The 21,254-nt window shown below is 40.9% G+C and overlaps 1 protein-coding gene across 1 annotated transcript; it reads left to right on the forward strand.

Moving 5' to 3' along the window:
* On the forward strand, nucleotides 251-19,094 carry LOC100621767 (adhesion G-protein coupled receptor G4). Its single transcript, XM_021079871.1, is given in 5 exon segments — nucleotides 251-506; nucleotides 509-844; nucleotides 18,240-18,452; nucleotides 18,455-18,829; nucleotides 18,832-19,094. Coding segments are annotated over 5 exon segments (1,356 nt in total). The 3' UTR covers nucleotides 19,008-19,094.

Raw genomic sequence — 21,254 nt, forward strand, 5'->3', positions numbered from 1 at the left:
GGAACACTAATCTAACTTTTCTCATCAGCCCAGGCAAAATATAATTAGGAAGAAGTTCTTCTGCCAAAAAAGTCATGCCAATGTCAAAAAGAGATGATTTTTGTATATCTAGTAATTTGGTTTATTTGCACCAGTATTAACTCATAATAGTGTTGTATAATCTGGATTTGACTGAATGGCTAAAGAAGATAATAAAATTGATTTTTTTTGGTAACTGAATTTTTATTAGTTCCTCTTTTCCTTTCCCAAAATGCGGACAGATGCATGTTCACTACAAGGAAAAAGGCTGGATTTTTACAGAAGAGCTGACACGTATGTGAGCCTGACCAATGGCATTCCTTAACTCAGTCGATCCACAGTGTGCCTTGACCTGGTATTTGTGGGTGACAAATCAGGTGATTGGGTGGCCTCCTATATTCCTAGTAACACCTTCCTGGGCAGAGAGGACATAGAACTTGGACTTGCAGGAGACCATCAGCAGCTAATAGCATTCAACTTGGCCAAGACCTGTACATCGGTTACCACCTGACTCCATTTCAGTAGCACCCGATGTGCTTGCTATGGGATGGTGTGAAGGGCAGATTAGAGCTTTTCCTGAATATAGAAAGGATACTGGCACCTAATGGGACTCTGGTTCTAGAACATTTTCTCACGAAGAGGGACCACCAGGTTAAAGGCATGGTTCCCAGATTCACCAGCAGCCTGCACTACTTTCAACTCTGCGACCACATCCTTTGAACTGAAGAGTTTATGAAGTGTTTGAGCGGCATTGTGGTTAGTTGGGAAGAAGATGTTTGAATTGTCAAGGAGATCCTTCCAACTGCTGACGTGAGACTGCGCTGCTGTGAGTAACTTAGGAATAGTCCTTCTTAGCCAGGGTAGCGGTAAAGCAGTCCCTCCAGCTTGCTACTCCAAATACCCACTCCTAGGCCCAGGCTCAGTCTTCCTCAGACAGGCCCAAGATTGCCAAAGTTTTGTTGTCTATTTTTTAATATGGATCAAATCGTTTTTTCAGTCCTGTATTTTGATATGATTTTAAACTTACAGAAAATTGCAAGACTAGGACAAAGAATTTCTGGGTATTCTTTTTTTTTTAAAAAAAAGAATCTGTAAAATTTTTTTTTGCTTTTTAGGGCTGCACCCAGGCGGCATATGGAGGTTCCCAGGCTCGGGGTCGAATCGGAGCTACAGCTGCTGGCCTACACCACAGCCACGGCAACTCGGGATCTGAGCTGCATCTGCGACTTATACCACAGCTCATGGCAACGCCGGATCCTTAACCCACTGATCGAGGCCAGGGATTGAACCTGCAACCTCATGGTTCCTAGTTGGATTCCTTTCCACTGCGTCACTGGGAACTCCAAATTTCTATGTATTCTTTACTCAGCTTCAGTGACTGTTACATTTTCCCCATACGATTTATCATTCCCTTACAGTTATTTTTTCACTTAGTTCAGGATCCAATTCAGATCATGCATTGCATTTACATATGGTGTCTCTTCAGTTTCTAATCTGGAAGAGATCCTTGGTCTTTCCTTGTCTTTCATGATGCCCATTTCTCCCATTCCTGCTGGTGATAACTTTCATCATTTGCTTCTGATGATAATGGCTAGATTTCTCCACTGCAAAGTTACTATTTTTTTTTTCTTTTGTAATTGAGTAATTTCCGGGGAGATATTTGGAGTCTATGTCAATATCCTGTTCTTATCAAATTTCACCAAGTAGTTTTACATCTTTTGATGATTCTTGCCTCAGTCACTTATTATTATGATGACTGCAAAATAATGATTTTTAAAACTCCATCATTTTTCTGCATTTATTAGTTAGCATTCTGTTGCAAGGCAGAGTGTTCTCTTCTTCCACATTTATTTATTCCTTCAGTTATGTGTTTACATCAGCATGAACTCATGGATTCTTATTTTATTTAATGGGTTACAATCTGTTGCTATCTTTTATTTCCGTGCTCAAACTGGCCAAGATTTGGCCAGTGGGAGTCCTTCAGTCTGGCTCTTGAGTCCTTTTGACACATTCCCATTATTTTTCGAGCACTTCCTTACTTTCTAGCACAACAAGATGTTACAGGCTCATCTTGTACTTTTCCCACTCAGCCCAAGAATCAGCCATTTTACCCGAGCCCCAGTTCCCTTTAGTGGGGAATGGGATTGATAAGCCAGTTCATTTTCCTCTTGAGAGCAATGATGATATGGAACAACTGTTAGGGAGTGGAATATCTCCTGCAGGATGACAGGGTCTTTGGAAGTATGCATGTATTTCTCCCCTTCTTTCCAGTTTCGAGGAGGAAATATAGGATGGTTTTTCTCTGCCAACCCCACTCTCCCCTCAAATCCAATCTTCTCCATCGGCAGGAGCAGCAGCAGTCCTGAAGCGTGGATGAAAGTCTGTGATAACGGCATCAAGACAGGATTTTTTTTTCTCATTTCCTGAAATGTTCACTTATTCTGAGAGGAACATTATTTACGGTTCCTATGGATTTGGGAAGGGACAGTGAGGGAGTGGGGCTCGACCTACGCTTAATAGGGCTCTTACAGACCACGGTGATCCATTGTCGCCAGGAGTCTGGATGCTGTATGAGTTAACTGCAGAAGCACATCCCAGGGTGGAGTAGGGTGGGGTGGTTCTTTGAGATCAGACTAATGCAAAGCAACAGGAAAGCTATCCTTTGAGCTACTTACCTGAAGGCATTAGGCTTTTCTCTTTTTTGAAGCCTTAAAAATAAGAGAATTGTCCTAGTTGGCTCTGATTACAAAACGGAGCTGGGGACTAGTAGGTTAGGCCTGAACAGCTCACTCAAAGCACTTTAAAGTAACTTTATCTTTGAGCTAAGGAACTGGAAGTATGGCTCTATTAAATCCATATGCTTGGCAGTGGTCTTTGAAAACCTAACCTGGCTAGTGAATTGCCATGGGCTTTGCTACCACTTTGCTGGTAAATGGCCAAATCTAACTGATGTCTTCAAGTGTTAGACAACCTTCACTTAGTTTGCTCTTTCGTACACTTTTAAATGTACAATCTATCTTCTTGGTCTGATTAGGCCCAAGTGGGCATAATATACAAATATCCAATATAATAAACAAGCAAAAGAAAACACAACCTAAAATGACAATCAGTAAAAGGAGTAGAAAATATTATTTCTACTATTTGGGTTTCTTCAAATGTTCTCTCTAAACCTTAGACCAGGAGTTCCTGCCCTGAGGTCCAGAATGGCCTTGACGAGTGGGCAAAGCCCTTGAAATTGCATGCAGCATTCTAAAAACGCAAGGTGAAATTTTTTCTTTGAGGACAGTTTATAGTTTTCATTCTATTCTAAAATAATATTGACAATTGCTGCCTTTTACTAAGTTTTTGTCATGTGCCAGGCATTTTATAGATGAAGAAAGAGAGGCTCTGAGAGTTTCAATGAATTGCTTAAGGTCACCCATCAAATAAGCATGGAAGCTGGGATTTGAACAAAGATTTGTCTGGTTGCAAAGCCCATGTTCTTTTCACCCCCGACACCTTGCAGGACTACCTCAAAGGAGTCTGTGGCCCCCAAAAGGTTATGAGCTACTGGCTTAGAAGCTTCCTTCGGAGGAAACTGCTGGTGCTGATAACCCACCTGGGGAAATCAGGCTACCAGCTACAGCCACTGCCTGCCCACCACTGAAGGGACTGTAACACCATAGAATTTCTTCTACCGCCCTCTTGCCATCTGACATCTGGGAAAAAGAGGGCAATTATCTGAATAAATAGGAGTGGTTATAACATGCCTAGCTTCAGCTTTTGCCTAATAAATTGGTATTTATGATCCATAGAAGGATTATGACCTTTCAAAATAAATTTTAATGAGCCCATTGCTAGGTTACAAATCTCAATAAATCTATTTACACATAAATTATATATGTATATATTTATATATTCATGAGAACAAGGCTTTGGGGGAACATTTGCCGAAAACCATGAACGCTACCTGGGTTTAATAAACAAGTATTCGCTGTAGTTGGAGATGTCTCAGGAATATTTAAGCAGCACAGTGATAAATAACAATAACAGCAAAGGTGCTAGTCACTAGTAATTTAGTTTTGGAGTGGCTTTTAAGCATTTTTTCTTAATTTTAAAAATTACAAATGCAACAATATGGTTGTGAGTAAAATAAATAATACAAAAGTACATGAAGTATAAAGTAGAATCTAGCCTGCATACTCTTTACAGAGGTGTCTAATTTTTTTATAATTTTTTCCTATGGATCTATGATAAGTGTGTGTACACATGTGTGAGTGTGTATGGGTGTGTATAGTTTTTAAAAAACCAAAAAAATTGGAGTTCTTGCCCTGGCTTGGCAGGTTAAGAACTCAATATAGTGTCTATGAGGATGCAGGCTTGATCCCTGGCCTTGCTCAGTGGGTTAATATCTAGCATTGCTACAAGCTCAGGCATAGGTCGCAAATGCGGCTTGGATCCGGTGTTGCTGTGGCTGTGGTGTAGGCCGGCACCTGCAGCTCTGATTCTACCCTTGGTCTGGGAACTTCCATGTGCCAAAGGTGCAGCAGTAAAAAAAAAAAAAAAAAAAAAAAAAAAGCATGAGTGTGTATGGATGTGCACAGTTTAAAAAAACGAAACTAATATATGCATATTGTTCTGCAATTTGATTTATTTTAACTTAATATTATCATGGATACATTAGTACATTTATATTCTCCTTATCCATTTTTAGGGCTATATATACATCCATTGTGTAGATGTACTATAATTTTTTTTTGGCTGTGCCCACGACATGCAGAAATTCCCAGGCCTGGGATCGAACCTGAGCCACAGCAGTGACGATGCTGAATCCATAACCACGAGGCCATTTGGGAACTCCCTAGATATACTGTAATTTAACTAGGTCACCATTGATGGGCATTTAAATGGCTCCCAAAGTTTTGCTGTTACAAATAATGCTGCAAGGAATTTTCTTGTACATAAATGTTGGTATAAGTGGGCTTGTAATTTCATAGGACACCTTATTAAAAGGACAATTTCAGGAGAAAAGGATATAAGCTTTCACAATTTAAATTGATTTACCGTTTTTGATATTTTATTAACAATTCTTAAAATGAATTTATTTTTTAAAATAAAACTAATAGACAAGTATAATTAAAATTCAAACAATGCAGAAAGCTATAAATTAAAGTCTCCTTTCTCTTCAATCCCTTATCCCAAGTGTTTTTCCGTAAAAGTAATGATTGTTAACAATTTTTAAATATATCCTCGCAGAAACAATTTAAAACTTGAGTTTACATGTAAATATTTTTCGTTTTTCTTTTTTACAGTGAAGATTATCATCATAAGCATAGTCCTCTGTACCTTTTTTTTTTACATTTAATAACATATTTGGAGATATTTCCACATCAGAAAATATAGAGGTATCTGATTATTTTCCATGGGGTGGGTGCTGATTCGTATGATAGAACAGGGATATGCTATAATTTATTCACTGAGCTACCTTTGAAGGATTTTTAAGTTGTTTCCAGGTTTTAGCTGTGACAACATCTAATGTATTTTTAAAAGGAATGGATGGTGACAGGAATGTTTTATTTTGCTGCACCCACAGCATGTGCAAGTTCATGGGTCAGGAATTGAATCCGGGCTGCAGCTGTGACCTACGCCATAGCTGCAGTGACAATACTGGAGGATGGTGACAGGAATTTCTTGAAGTGACGATTAAAATTCCTCTCCAGATATGTTGAGTATAATTTCCTAATCCCAGCTCAGACACATGATTCAACAAAGGATTTGTTCTGACTTGGGAATGTCTGCAGATGAGGCATTTTCCTAAAGGTATGCATATTAAACCACTTTTCGTGCACCTGAGAAATCCCTTCTTAGAAAAGAATGAAGTAACATGACTTGAGTCCATCCTGCGAAATCTACTCTGTATCAAGGCATAGGGTCCCTGTATGTGTGGAGCTATCGATTTGCTGAGATTTATTAATTGATCGAATGCTCCAGCTGCTTTGAATTCCTTTATGAGCTAACTATTCTTAAAATATGCAGAGATTGATTATACAGTTTGCATACTTCCTAAGGCCTTTTTCCGCCCGATATTAGGCCCTCTCTCCAGTTATCAGCTCTGATAGGAAAGGTGTCATCATGATGGGCGCGTCTAGCTAAAAGGCAATTTGGTTTTGCCCCTGTACATCAAGTCTCTGCTCTATCCTCATTTTTCATCATGGAAGATAAGCAAGAGCTGTTTGTAGTCGGTTCAAACCTCCTTATTTGTATTCTCCTGCACAGGGTAACCTTCGCCTATGGATTCGGAGGTGGATGCTCTAGCCTGTCCCTCTCCCCGTCACAGAATTCATTTTTCACGTCCTTGCCTGGAAACTGAACACAGACACCATTTTGAAAATAATTTTTTTCCCTCATCCTCTTAAAGGTGTTCACTTCACATTTTCCCTGCCCCACAGGCAGATGTGCTTGTGGCAGTTTCTGGTCACCATTATCTCTCACAAATCTAATAAACACGCTCTGAATTATATTTCCATAGGTCGTGATGGAAAGAAAAACCAGATGCAAAATGTGGGCTAGAAAAACGCAAAGCGTTAATATGAGGTGATATACCCAAATCACAAGCAGAATTTGGTGCCTTAGCAAATGTTCTACTTAATATTCTGTTGGCAGGTACATCTGCAACAAAATGCCTCATACATATTCAGCTACTCTATACCTCTGTTCTCCAGCTCCCAATGATTACAATAATACAATTTTGTCTAAAGTGAAGGAGCAAATGGCAATTAAGCCCACAGGCCCCCATGAATTAGCATGGATTATCCCCACTTTAAAATACAGAGACAGCAAACTCATGCAAATCATTTGTGCAAGTGATCACTTGTTCACAAATGGCAACAGAATGAATGTGACAAAACACATTTGCAAAGCCCTTCGAAGATGGAAGCCAGACGGCATCGCTCCAGTGCTTCCTCCAGTACAAATGGACAGTCACTTATCCTTCAACTACCTGCACAGTGTGGGCTTTACATTTGCTTTTTTTGTTTGTTTGCTTTTTAGAGTCATACCCGCAGCATATGGAGGTTCCCAGGCTAGGGGTTGAATCGGAGCTACAGCTGACGGCCTATACCACAGCCACAGCAAACCCAGATCCGAGTCGTGTCTGTGACCTATACCACAGCTCATGGCAACGCTGGATCCTTAACCCACTAAGCGAGGCCAGGGATCTTACCCACATCCTCATGGATCCTAGTTGGGTTCGTTATCTTTGAGCCACAAAGGAACTCCTGTTTTTTTTTTTTTTATAATGATTTTTATTTTTTCCATTATAGCTGATTTACAGTGTTCTTCTGTCAATTTTCTACTGCACAGCAAGGTGATCCAATCACATATAAATGTATACATTCTTTTTTCTCACATTATCATGCTCCATCACAAGTGACCAGACATAGTTCTCAGGGCTATACAGCAGGATCCCATTGCTTATCCATTCCAAAGGCAATAGTTTGCATCTATTAACCCCAAATTCCCAGTCCCTCCTACTCCCTCCCCTACCCCTTGGCAACCACAAGTCTGTTCTCCATGTCCATGATTTTCTTTTCTGTGGAAAGGTTCATTTGTGCCTTATATTAGATTCAAGATATAAGTGATATCATATGGTATTTGTCTTTCTCTTTCTGGCTCATTTCACTCAGGATGAGAGTCTCTAGTTCCATCCATGGTGCTGCAAATGGCATTATTTTTTCTTTTTTATGGCTGAGTAGTATTTCATTGTGTATACATACCACATCTTCCTAATCCAATCATCTGTTGATGGACATTTGGGTTGTTTCCATGTCTTGGCTAGTGTGAATAGTGCTGCAATGAACATGTGGGTGCATGTGTCTTTTTCAAGGAAAGTTTTGTCCAGATATATGCCCAAGAGTGGGGTTGCTGGATCATATGGTAGTTCTATGTATAGTTTTCTAAGGTACCTCCATCCTGGTTTCCATAGTGGTTGTACCAATTGACATTCCTACCAACAGTGCAGGAGGGTTCCCTTTTCTCTACACCCTCTCTACCTTTGTTATTTGTGGACTTATTAATGATGGCCACTCTGACTGGTGTGAGGTGGTACCTCATAGTAGTTTTGATTTGAATTCTCTAATAATCAGAGATGTTGAGCATTTTTTCATGTGCTTGATGACCATCTGTATATATTCTTTGGAGAAATGTCTATTCAGATCTTTTGCCCATTTTTCCATTGGGTTGTTGGGTTTTTTGCTGGTGAGTTGTATAAGTTGTTTGTATATTTTACAGATTAAGCCCTTGTCAGTTGCATCATTTCAAATATTTTCTCCCATTCTATAAATTGTCTTTTTGGGTTTTTTTTTATGGTTTCCTTTGCTGTGCAAAAAGCTTGTCAGTTTGATTAGGTCCCATTGGTTTATTTTTGCTTTTATTTCTGTTGCTTTGGGAGACTGACCTGAGAAAACATTTGTAAGGCTGATATCAGAGAATGTTTTGCCTTGCCTTTTTTTTTTTTTTGATGGCCACACCTATGGCATATAGAATTTCCTGGGCCGGGGATCGAGCCCATGCCACCATAGATACAACATCAGATCCTTAACCTGTAGCGCCACAGTGGGAACTCCTGCATTTGCTTTTTTTAATTGAATTTTTATTGAGATAATTGTAGATTCACACACAGCTGGAGATCCCTTGTATACTTCCGAGTTTCTTCCAGCTGTAATGTTTTTCAACATGACAGTGTAACAACCAGAATATCGATATGGATACAGATTTCTCTTATTCAGATTTGTCTAGTTTCATCTGTACTCATTTGAGTGTGTGTCTCTTAAGTTCTGTACAATTTTATCACCTGTGTAGTTTTGCATGGCCACCACCACAGTCAAGGCCCTGAATGGTTTCAACACTGCAATGGATTTTGTTGCCCTTTTATAAACACACCCACCGCCCTCCCTCCACCTCTGCTTTCTGTATCCTTAGCCCTTGACAACTACGACTATTCTGTCCTCTGTTTCTAAAATGTTGTCATTTCAAAAACGTTAATAAGTGGAATAGTATATATGTAACCTTTTAGGATCAGCTTTTTTCACTTAGCATCAGTCTTGGGAGAGTTATCAGGTTGTTGTGTCTATGTTTGTTTCTCTCCCTTGCCAAGTAAGATTCCTTGGTGTGGATGTATCAATTTATCCAGTCACCTGTTAAAAGGCATCTGGGGAGTTCGGTTGTGGCTCAGTGGTTAATGAACCAGACTAGAATCCATGAGGACATGGGTTCCATCCCTGGCCTCGCTCAGTGGGTTAAGAATCCAGCGTTGCCGTGAGCTGTGGTGTAGGTTGCAGACATGGCTCGGATCCTGCATTGCTGTGACTGTGGTGTAGGCCAGCAGCTGTAGTTCCCATTTGACCCCTCGCCTGGGAACCTCCATATGCCTGGGTGTGGCCCTAAAAAGACAAAAATAAATAAATAAATATATATATATATATCATCTGGGCTGATTCTAATTTTTGGCCATTACCAAAAAAACCCTTCTATGAACATTCGTGTACAGGTTTCTGTGAGTGTAAGCTTCCATTTCTCTGGGATAAATACCCAAGAAAGTAACTGCTGGTCTTAAAGTAGTTGCACATTTAATTTTATATGAAACTGTCACACTGTTTTCCGAAGTGGCTTAATATATTATATTCCTACCAGCAATGTATGAGTGGTGTAGTTTCTCTGCATCCTTGCCAGCATTGGTGTTTTCAATTTTTTTAAAATTTTAGCCATTCTGATAAGTGTGTAGTGATATTTCATTGTGGTTTTATTTTGCATTTCCTTGATGCCTAATAATATTGAACATCTTTTCCTGTGATTATTTGCCATCTGTATAACTTCTTCAGTGAACTGCATATTCATGTCTTTTGCCCATTTTTAACTTTTTTTAAATTGAAGTATAGTTAATTTACAATGTTGTGTTAGTTTCAAGTGTACAGCAAAGTGATTCAGTAATATATATGTATATATTACTTTTTCAGATTATTTTCCATGATAGGTTATTACAAGACATTGAGTATAGTCCTGTGCTATACAATTGGTCTTTGTTGTTTACCTATTTTATATATAGTAGTGTGTACACGTTAACCTCAAACTCCTAATTTACTGCTTATTTTTAAAAAAAATTGGACTTTTTTTTTTTTACTGTTGAGTCTTGAGAGTTTTTAAAATACATTCTAGGAGTTCCCTTCAAGGCTCAGCTGCTAACGAACCCAACTAGGATCTGTGAGGATGTGGATCCCTGGCTTTGCTCAGTGGGTTAAGGATCCAGCGTTGCCATGGGCTGTGGTGTAGGTTGCGGATGTGGCTCGGATCCTGTGTTGCTGTGGCTGTGGCATAGGCTGGCAGCTCCAGCTCCGATTTGACCCCTAGCCTGGGAACTTCCATATGTCGTGGGTGTGGCCCCAAAATAGCAAAAAAGTATATTCTAGGCCTTTGTTGGATGTATGTTTTGCAAATATTTTCTCCTAGTCTGTAGATCCACTCTCTCTAATTTTTTTTTTTTTTGGCTTTTTAGTGCTACACCTGCAACATATGGAAGTTCCCAGGCTAGGGGTCAATTCAGAGGTGCAGCTTCCAACCTACACCACAGCCACAGCAACACAGGATCCTTAAACCACTGACCCAGGCCAGGGATAGAAGCCACATCCTCATGGATACTGGTTGGATTCATTACCCCTGAGCCATGATGGAAACTCCCTGTAGATCACTCTTTTATCCTTTTCACATGGGATTTTACAGAGCAAAACTTTTAGTTTTGATGAAGTTTAATTTATAAATTTTTCTTGTTATAGCACATACTTTTGGTGTTAAATCTAAAAACTTGTTTCTTAGTGTTAATTTTGTGTCCCTCAGCCTTCCTGAATTTCCTTTGAAGTTCCAGAATTTTTTTTTTTTAGGATCCTTGGGATTTTCTACATGGACAATCACATAATCTAAAATGCCTTTTATTTCATTTTATTTTCTTACTGGAGCGCCTCTAACTTCCAGTATTATGTTGAATAAGAGTGGTGAGAGCTGCCATCTTTGTCTAGTTCCCAGTCTTAGTGGGAAGGCATTCAGCCTTCTACCATTATGGTTGATGTTACCCATAGGTTTCTTGGTGATGTTCTTTATCAAGTTGATATAAATACCCTCCATTCCTAACTTGCCAAGAGATTTTTTATCATAAACTGATGTGGGATTTTGTCAAATGATTTTCTATATCAACTGAACATGCTTGTTAGCAATTGTAGTTAATTGCTAGATTTAGGGTTTGAAGGAATCTTTAATTCCTATGGATCATCATTAAAAAGCTACAGATCCTTGATTGGATTGCTGGTATTTGGTGTATGAGGGATTATTCAAGGAGTGTTATTTGAGGGCAAGGCTGTAAATGGAGCTCCCAGCTGGGTTTCAATGCCCGGGCTTGCAAGGGCACCTTCATGTTTTGGTTTAGCACCATGATGCTCTCTTCTAGGATCTAATATGTCTCACTATTTTGGGTGATTGCTTTCTCTCGAGCAGTTCAGCATTTGCAGAACTTGGCTTTTATTATCTAAGTTTGGCAATTCTTGGTTCTTTGAGGTAGAATCTCTTCTTTCTCAGGGGTTTGTGGTGGTTCTGTGTAATTTGAGGGTATATACTTACAGATATCAGATAATTGAAGCACTAGCACACACTGTCTTATTTCTTCTCTGCATATTTCACCTGTGGAAATCTCATCTTCTCAACATTGCACCTCTCTGGACTTAATCTCTAAATGAGGAGATTGAATACAATCTCCAAGACAGTTCTAAAATTCTGTGATTTAAAGAACCATTTGAGTCTTTATCAATAAAGAGTTTAGAGGAAATACCTGAGACAGTCATCTCTCTGGGAATAAACCTTTCATTGGAAAGATTAGATGCAAACTATTGCATTTGGAGTGGCTAAGCAATGAGATCCTGCTGTATAACACAGGGAACTATATCTAGTCACTTGTGATGGAACATGATGAAAGATAATGTGAGAAAAAGAATATATATATGTGTATGACTGGGTCATTTTGCTGTATGGTAGAAATTAACAGAACACCCTAAATCAACTATACTGGAAAAAATAAAAATCATATAAACTTAAAAAAAAGCAAATCCAGGCTTTCGACTAAAATGAAAGTTGCATTATTTCCTAAGACATATCTGGTACTTAAAATGCTGCCTGCTTGGCAATTTTGTTCAACTCATTTGGTTTTCTTTTTTTACATCTTCTGCTTCTTTTTGAGATGCTTACCGGAAGTGTTAACAACAATTAACATCTATAGCTCAGTCCTTCCTAGATAAAAACATCATGCCTAACTCCTGTCCTGTGTTCTAAAAAAGTTTCCCATTACTTATTATGGATTTCTCTGACAGTGCAGTTTGAATGCTGCATCAAAGAAGATAATTCAGGCTTTTGTGGCATTTAGAGTTTTATTATTTTCCTAAAAATTAGATGTGGCTCAATGATTAATCATTTGTAAAAGAATAGGAATTGTGAACTCTTCTCTCAAATTTGGGCATTCATGGGATGCCACACTCCTGAAATGTCATGTAAGTGACTCTTTAACGGGTTTGCTAAGCCCCATTGGCTGTGGTAAAGCCAGCTGCAAAAATGGAAACCAAGGTTCTGACAACTCTCCTTCTACTTGTTTTGTAGTTGTGGACAAACTTGAAGGCAGAAAGCTTGAAATAAATATTGTGTGGCTGAAATATACTGGTGTCTTGATACAGCTTAACAGAATACGAATCTCAGATCACTGAAACAGTGTTGTAAAATTAAGCGAGAAAGTACTTCTTATATAACTGAGTTTTTATTGATGTGTGTACTTTTGTCAACTCATCTATACAGTTAGTTGCAGGTTTCTGATTGTCACTCATTCTGCTTGTGAATGACCACAAAGTTCCAAAAAATATCCCCCACACATTTCAGAATTTCTATATATCAAATTAAAAGTAATTCTAATGCTCAAGACAGTGAAATGAGTTAGTAGATTGTCTGCCGCCATAATTATTTGTACGTCATAGGTATTATCTTTCCTAGGTGAATGCATTCAAAATGCCAATTTCCCAGCGGTAAATATGCATGATTTCATTTGGGGTGATTTGAACTGGAGAAAAATTATGACTCAGCTTTGAATTTTATTACACACCATTTTCACTTGGATGTTTCACCATCATTCCAAATTCCACTTATCCAAGCCTGAACTGGGTGTTTTTCTTCCAAGTGAGGCTGTCGTCCCAATTTTCCCACGTCTTTGAGTATCACCACTATTCTCCAAGTAGCTCCAAAGTAACATGCTTGAGTTCTCTGAGACTTCTGTCTTCTTCATCCCTTCTACCCTTTTGCTAATATAACCTGTCAATTCTTCCTTTCAGTAGCTGTAGGATTATGAATCCCTACACCACTCTCATCTCGTTCCAGGCCCGCATCATTTCCACCTGTTCAGTTAGCCTGCAAGTATTTACTGGACATCTGCCATGTGCCAGGCCCTGTGCTAGGCGCTGAGGATACAATGGCGAATGAGCAAAGAAAGATGAGATTCCTGCCCATACCGTGAGTGAGGAGGACAGATATTAATAAGCACACACAGATGTAAAACTGCAGCTGTGACAAGTACTATAAAGAAGAGGTATGAGGTGTCAAAAGAGCCCAGAATAGATTAGTCTGATCTAGTCACAGGGGCCAAGGCTGGCAGGCTTCCCTGAGGAAGTGGTGCATGAGTGAGCTCTAGAGGATGAATAAAAGTTAATCAGATGAAGAAGGGTGGGAAGATCATTCCAAGTCGAGGTGATAGCATATGCAGAGGTCTTTAGTGGGACAAGGGAGAAACTTAGTACAAATTGAGGCTGGAGAGGTAGATAGGGACAAAACCCTGCATAGCTTTATAGGCTCTATTAAGAAAATTGTTTTTTTTTTTTAAATCCAATGAGTAACACAAGGTCACTAAAAGGATCTGAGTATGTGAAGGGATGTGTGTGAGAGAGACAATATCAAATTTGTGTGTCAAACAGATCATTCTGATTGCACTATGGAACAGACTGGATGGGTCCCAAGAGTAGAGGCGGAATCTAGTTGGGAAGCTACTGTAGTGGTCCAGGTGAGAGATGGATGGTGACTTGGTCAGAGTGGTAAGTGATAAAGATGGAGAGAAACAGATGAGTTGAGAGATACTTAGCAGATAAGCTCCATAGGACAAGTTTATGGGTTGGCTATAGCAGGTGAGAGAAAAAGGAGGAGACAGAGGGAGAGGGTTTTGGCTTACACAGTTGAATACATGATGGAGCCATTCACTGAGGGAATATTGAAACCCAGTTTGGAGAGAGTTCAAGTTGGGACCGAATGAGTTGAGGTGTTACTGAGATATCCAACAGGTGATGTCAAATAAACAATTGGTTATATAAATGTGGAGTTCAGGACAGAGATCTGGTTTAGACATGTAACTTTGAGATTCATCTGTGTATAGATATAAATTGGAATCCTAGGTTGTGGAGAAACTGTACAGTGAGAAGAAAAGAGGTGTTGGGACCAACACTTGGGGAACCCTAATATTTAACAGCCAGGTGAAATAGGCTATGTCTACAAAGGTGATAACCATAATGAGTGGCCAGAGAAGTGGGAGAAAAAACAAGAGTGTGTTATGTCATGGAAGTCAACTCAAAGAGTATTTTATGAAGGAGAGAGTGGTCAACATTATCACAAGCTGTTGAAAAGTCAAGAAAGATGAGGACTGAAAAAGTATCCATAGTATTTGTCTACATGGAGGCCATTGATGGCCTTAGTGAGTGCTGTTTGGTTGAATGATGATGGCAGAAGCCAGATCAGTGTTAGCTAAAGAATGGGTCAGGGGAGCACGGAGACAGCCTGTAGAGACAAATTTTGTTTAAAGAAGTTTGGCTGTGATGTGGAGGGGAATGATTGGGCAGTACCTGTAGGAGGATGTGAGGTTTTTTAAATTTATTTATTTATTGTTTTTTTTTTAAGGCTGTACCCACAGCATATGGAAATTCCCAGGCTAGGGGTCTAATCGGAGCTACAGCTGCCGGCCTACACCACAGCCACAGCAACTTGGGAAGTGAGCCACATTTGCCACCTACACCACAGCTCATGGCAAAGCCAGATCCTTAACCCACTGAGCAAGGCCAGGGATCAAACCTTCGTCCTTATAGATACTAGTCTGGTTCGTTATTGCTGAGCCACAATGGGAACACACAGGTTTTTATTTTTTATTGTGAGAGACTGGAACATGTTTTAAATCAGCAAGGGAAGGCTCCTTACAGAAAGCAGGGATGATGGCTGGTGTCAGCTTTCTGAGCGGGTTGCACAGCTAAGTTTCTATCTGATGACTTCGGCTGTTTTTTTCTATGAAGTAAAAGGGATGGTTACTTAAACATGCAAAGGTAAAGTTTGAGAATGGGGGAGTTTTTCAATAGTTATTGCAGAGAGTAGGAGCATAAATTGATCAGAGAAAAGTAGTAGGCTGAATGGTCATTGTGAAAGGCTTATTTGAGATTGGTGATCATGAATTTATAGAAATACTAATTCAGGAGTTCTCTTCATGGCTCAGGGGTTAACGAACCCAACTAGCATCCATGAGGATGCAGGTTCGATCCTTGGCCTCACTCAGTGGGTTAAGGATCCGGCATTGCCGTGAGCTGTGGTGTAGGTTGCAGATGGGGCTTGGATCTGGTGGTGTTGTAGCTGTGGTGTAGGCCAGTGGCTACAGCTCCAATTCGACTCCTAGCCTGGGAACTTCCATATGCCTTGGGTGCGACCCTTAAAAGCAAAAAAAGAAAAGAAGTACTAATTCATCCTCCTGTGTAACTGTGTCAGCAGTGCTTGTTTGCAGGTATGGAGGCAATGGGTAGTTGGGTTGGCCTGGCACTGGCAGCAGTGAGGTGGAGAGGAGGACTCTATCGGTGTCCTAAAGAATCTCCTGGTCTTCAGTTTCTTTCCGTTCCTACTCATCCTGTACAGTGCTGTGAAATTCATTTTCCTTGTCTTTTTTAGGGCTGTGCCCACAGCATATGAAGGTCCCCAGGCTGGCCTACACCACAGCCACAGTCACACCAGATCCAAGCCGCGTCTGCGACCTACACCACAGCTCAAGGCAACGCTGGATCCTTAACCCCCTAAGCGAGGCCAGGGATTGAACCTGTGTCCTCATGGATCCTAGTTGGATTTGTTTCTGCTGAGCCAGGAACGGGAACTCCAAAGACTACTTTTTATCCACTCATTCTACTTGCTCAAGAATTTACATCTTTCCAAATGGTGTAATGGTTAAAAGCATAGGTGATAGACCTTGGTTTGAACCCCGTGCGAACTTGAGCAATTTATGTAAAGCTTCTGACACTCGGTTTCTTCAACTCTAAAATGTGGGTGACTATAATATCCACTTCCGGGGTTGTTAGGTGCATTAAATGAGATTGCATGTAGCAAGAGTGCTTGGCTAAGTACACAAAAGCTGCTACCTTCTTTTATCTGTCTCTTCACTCTCCCTTTGGGTCCCCTCCCAGCTAGACTGATCATTTTACTGCCTCCACGTTCATCGCCATGTGCGTTTATGTTCTCTACCCAAACAGCATCATTTCTCAAAAGGCCCATGTCTTCTCAGAAAAAGCTCCCTCATTAAGCAGTGCACTGATCTCCCCCTGTCCTTTACAAACATATGAAACCTGAGAATACTCCATTGTTCACTTTATTATAAACTACATTATTTTCCTGTTTTTGTTTTTTAAATATTATGTTATAATTTGTCTAAAAATATTTTAGCAATATAAGACTTTTCCAATAAGAGTGTGAGCTCTTTGAAGGACTCCATACATTTCTCAACGAACCTAGAATAGTATTCACAATACCTATTAAATTTAATTGACTTGAAATAAGACATAAGCTAGGCTCCAGCAGTCTTCAAAATGGGGTGCACAATTCTAGGGGATTTAAAAATACATACATTTGAATCCAAAGTGGGTCCTCTTTTTTGGAAGACTTTAACTATACAATCCAATTATATAATAGATATAGGACTCAACTCATCTATCTTTTAAGTGGATTTTGTTAACTTGGGTTTTTCAGGAAATTGGTTCATTTCCCAAAGTTAATCCTCTTAATCCTCTTAATCAGTATACTACTCTAACATGCATCCCTCTTTTAGTAGTGCCTATATATATATATATATATATATATATATATATATGTATTTGTCTTTTTAGGGCCACACCTGTGGCATATGGAGGTTCCCAGGCTAAGGGTCGAATCGGAGCTGTAGCCACTGGCCTACACCACAGCCACAGCAACACGGGATCCTAGCTGCATCTGCGACCTACACCACAGCTCATGGCAATGCCAGATCCTTAACCCGCTGAGCGAGGCCAGGGATCGAACATGAGTCCTCATGGATGCTAGTCAGATTCATTTCCATTGAGCCATAATGGGAACTCCAGTAGTGCCTATATTTTTCTAATGGAGACACCACGGAATGGGTGTCCTTCTACTTGTCACCAGGGCATTATGAGAACTATATATAGATTTTGGAAAGTAGAAAATCATCTAAAGAAAAACCAAGTACACTTGACCCGTGGACAATGTGGGAGTTAGGAACATTGATCCTCCTGGGCAGTAAAAATCCCTTTACAACTTGTAATCGGCCCTCTGGCTCTGTGATTTCTCCATATACGGTGTTCTACATCCAAGGATTCAACCAACCATGGATTGTGTAGTATTATAGTATTTACTATTGAAAAAAAATCAGCACATAAGTGGATCCATACAGTTCAAACCCTGTTATTCAAAGGTCAATTGTAATCACATGTTCTGATTTATATCTGATACTTATCTCCTGTTAAAAAATATGAAAAAACATTATAAAGCTCTCTTCTTTTTTTTTTTTCTGTCTTTTGTCTTTTTAGGGTCACACCCATGGCACATGGAGGTTCCCAGGCTAGGGGTCAAATCAGAGCTGCAGCTGCTGGCCTACACCACAGCCATAGCAACACCAGATCCGAGCTGTGTCTGCAACCTACACCACAGCTCATGGCAACGCCAGATCCTTAACCCACTGAGCAAGGCCAGGGATTGAACCTGCATCCTCACGGTTTCTAGTCAGATTCGTTTCTGCTGAGCCACGATGGGAACTCCATAAAGCTCTTTTTTAAAGAATTATCTCTGATTGCTAAAGTTGAATCCAAAGTAACACATGCTTTGTCATTTTTCAGTTGTTTCTGAAAATATAACAACTCAAGAAACTAGTACCACTCTTTCACAACAAATAGCTTTGACAACTCCATCCTAAGTTACTGCACTCAAATCCCAGAAGACTGTATATTCTTCTACAGTGGTATATAAAAACATGCCTGTATTTGCAACTGATCATACAACCTGACTGTATTTCAATATGACATCTCCACCTCTGGAAACAATGATGAATCAAGTTTTTTAAAGACATGCATAGCCGAGACAGCTACATCCACAGCAGATATTTTGTTTATGTCAGCAGCCATTGCTCTGTCTACCAAGAGTACCTCCACAGGCCGTGCTACACAGTCCATGAAAATAACTAAATCCTCATCTTCAGAGAGCACAAGGACACCAAAAGTGGCTGAATCCACTGGTAGTGAGAACTTTCATCCAACTGTAGCTACTAGTTTCCTGGACACATCTGGATTTAGAAAGAATTCAGTTGTATCTGAAACTTCAGTGACTGGATCTCAGTTGGCTCTCACGAGGACATGTTGACTCTCATCTATTGAGCCAACATCCATGTCTACGACATCTTGGCCCAAACACAAATCTGTAGGCATTGCGGCATGCCCCTCTCCATAACTAGCCAGGAGTTTCTTGCATCTATAGCTGCTGGAAGTGTCCTTCAATCCACGGTGGAATGGACTTCAGCTACAGTTACTCTCATGGGTACTGCATCAACACTGCCCCCTGAGTCTGTGCTCCTCTTCACAGCTGCTCCCATGGATCCTATATTTCCTTGAAATCAGAATACACCCACAAGATGGTGAAAACCTGTTCCCTCTGATCTCTACTAGGTGAGCCTCCACATCCATGGCTTCTGAGTTTGGTTCCACATTAATAACTGACGAAGGTGACCACCTATCCTCAACCAATGAGCTCACTTGGACAGCCAGGCCAGACCAGATCCTGCTGACATCAGCATTCCATGAGAGTACTTCTCATACAGAACATTCATCTGCAACCACCAATATAATCCTCCAACCAGAAGCATCTACAGAGAGTGAGGCCACCACTACCGATGATGCTACCGCAGATAGAAATACAACAGTTCTATCCAAACTGACATCTTCATGGTTTGCTAATTTTTCCACAGTTTCTGGAACCGCATTTGTAACCAAACTGCCTGAGTGTAAACTTGTCACCTTACTGCTAACCGCCGCCCCCCGCCCACATACACAGGAAAGAAACTTCTTTCAAAGCCAAGGGAGACAGTTGTTCACCAGTAGATATACCTACCCATACTCACATTGAACCCAATTTTTCTTCTGAGGAGAGTGCACCTGAGAACACACAAGCAGAGACAAATGGTACAACTGCGTTTGGAGAGACAACCGCCCCTGGACTGGAGCCTGCAGTAACACAAAGATTCAGTGCTACTGCAACAAGGAAAGAAACAACCATCCCATTATCTTAAGGGAAGAAACAACTGCCCATTATCTTAAGGGAAAATCAACTCCAACAGAGACAATGGAGGTTTCTCCATTTGCAACAATGTTGGAAGCAACAGATGAATCCGTTTCCCCTTTTCCTGATCCAGAGAAGCTGACTACCAGATTGGATAAGAAAACTGCAACACACAGGTGAGAGGAAGTTGGCTTTCTACAAAATCAGTGAAAACCACACCTAGGAGTTCATACACTGGAACTAGAGAAATCTTTAATTCCACCCACATCTACACAGCACATTGGACTTCAGAGACTCCACCCGAGGGGAATCCGACTCTACCTTCCACTTCTGGGAGGACACAGGCATTTCCTGAGGCCCTGGGTGCGTCTACCATGAGGATACTGGGGATGAGGCTTGCCACTGTCCCTACAGACAGGACAGTGCTGTCCTTGTCTGCTGGTACTTGGCCTGCACAGCTTCCTGATACACATTCCTCAGCAACCCCTGCACCTCCTACCCCTGTGTTCTCACTGTTAATGTCTGTGCTATCACCTCTGTGGTGGTGTCTGAGGAGACTAAGGTTACCATGTCCAAGCCTTCTACACTTCCTCCACATTTGTGCCCTCAGATGTCTCAACACTGTCATCAGCCTTAGTAACCACAGCATCGGTGCCACCATTGGATCAGACTGCTTCCACAACCTGCAGTACCATGCCTTTCCCCAGAGACTCTAGGCACACCACTTCAGAGGCCACAGGGATCTCTGTCAGGATGACGCCCATGGCAGTTCCCTCTCTGACAGAAACTCTAGTCCCCTCCGCTGAGACCTCCTACTCCTGTGGCAACTAAGGCTGAGCCCATCCTTCTCTATACCTCAGCTGACACACTAACCCCTTCCAGACCCACTCTTGCCTGCTCTAAACCTCTCCCTGACAACACTCCCGCTGTGTCCTCCACTCATGTGACCTCAGCTATATCTACACCATTAGCAACCCAACCCATAGCTCAAGTGGAGGAGACATCTACCCATGCCCTCGGCTTTCCATACACTTTCAGTGGTACTGGACATGTTAGCTTGGCTACTGGCACCACAGCAGCTTTCGTTGTTGGTGAGACCACATCCTCACACACCTCTGCCACCAAGCTTATTACTTCAGTGGATGGTCACATTTCTCAATCTTCCACACGTCTGGTAAACACACTGGTTCCCACCCTATTAGTGACTGACATTTCTACCATATCGTCTAAGAAAGAACAGACGATCATCCCCCTGGGAGACACCTCTAGAATTATGAACATGACAGAAATGTCCCCATCAAAGATTCCTCTTAGCAGTTCCCATGGTGGCACAGCAGAAATGAATCCGACTAGTATCCATGGGGAGGCAGGTTCGATCCCTGGTCTTGCCCTGTAGGTTGAGGATCCGGTGTTGTTGTGAGCTGTGGTGTAGGTCACAGACGTGGCTCGGATCCCCCGTTGCTGTGACTGTGGCGGAGGCCGGTGGCTACAGCTCTGATTCAACCCCTAGCCTGGGAACCTCCATATGCCGCGAGTGTGGCCCTAAAAAGCAAAAAAGCAAAAAAAAAAAAAAAAAAAAAAAA

Source organism: Sus scrofa, chromosome X (genome assembly GCF_000003025.6).
Source record: "Sus scrofa isolate TJ Tabasco breed Duroc chromosome X, Sscrofa11.1, whole genome shotgun sequence".
In the NCBI taxonomy this organism is placed as follows: domain Eukaryota; kingdom Metazoa; phylum Chordata; class Mammalia; order Artiodactyla; family Suidae; genus Sus; species Sus scrofa.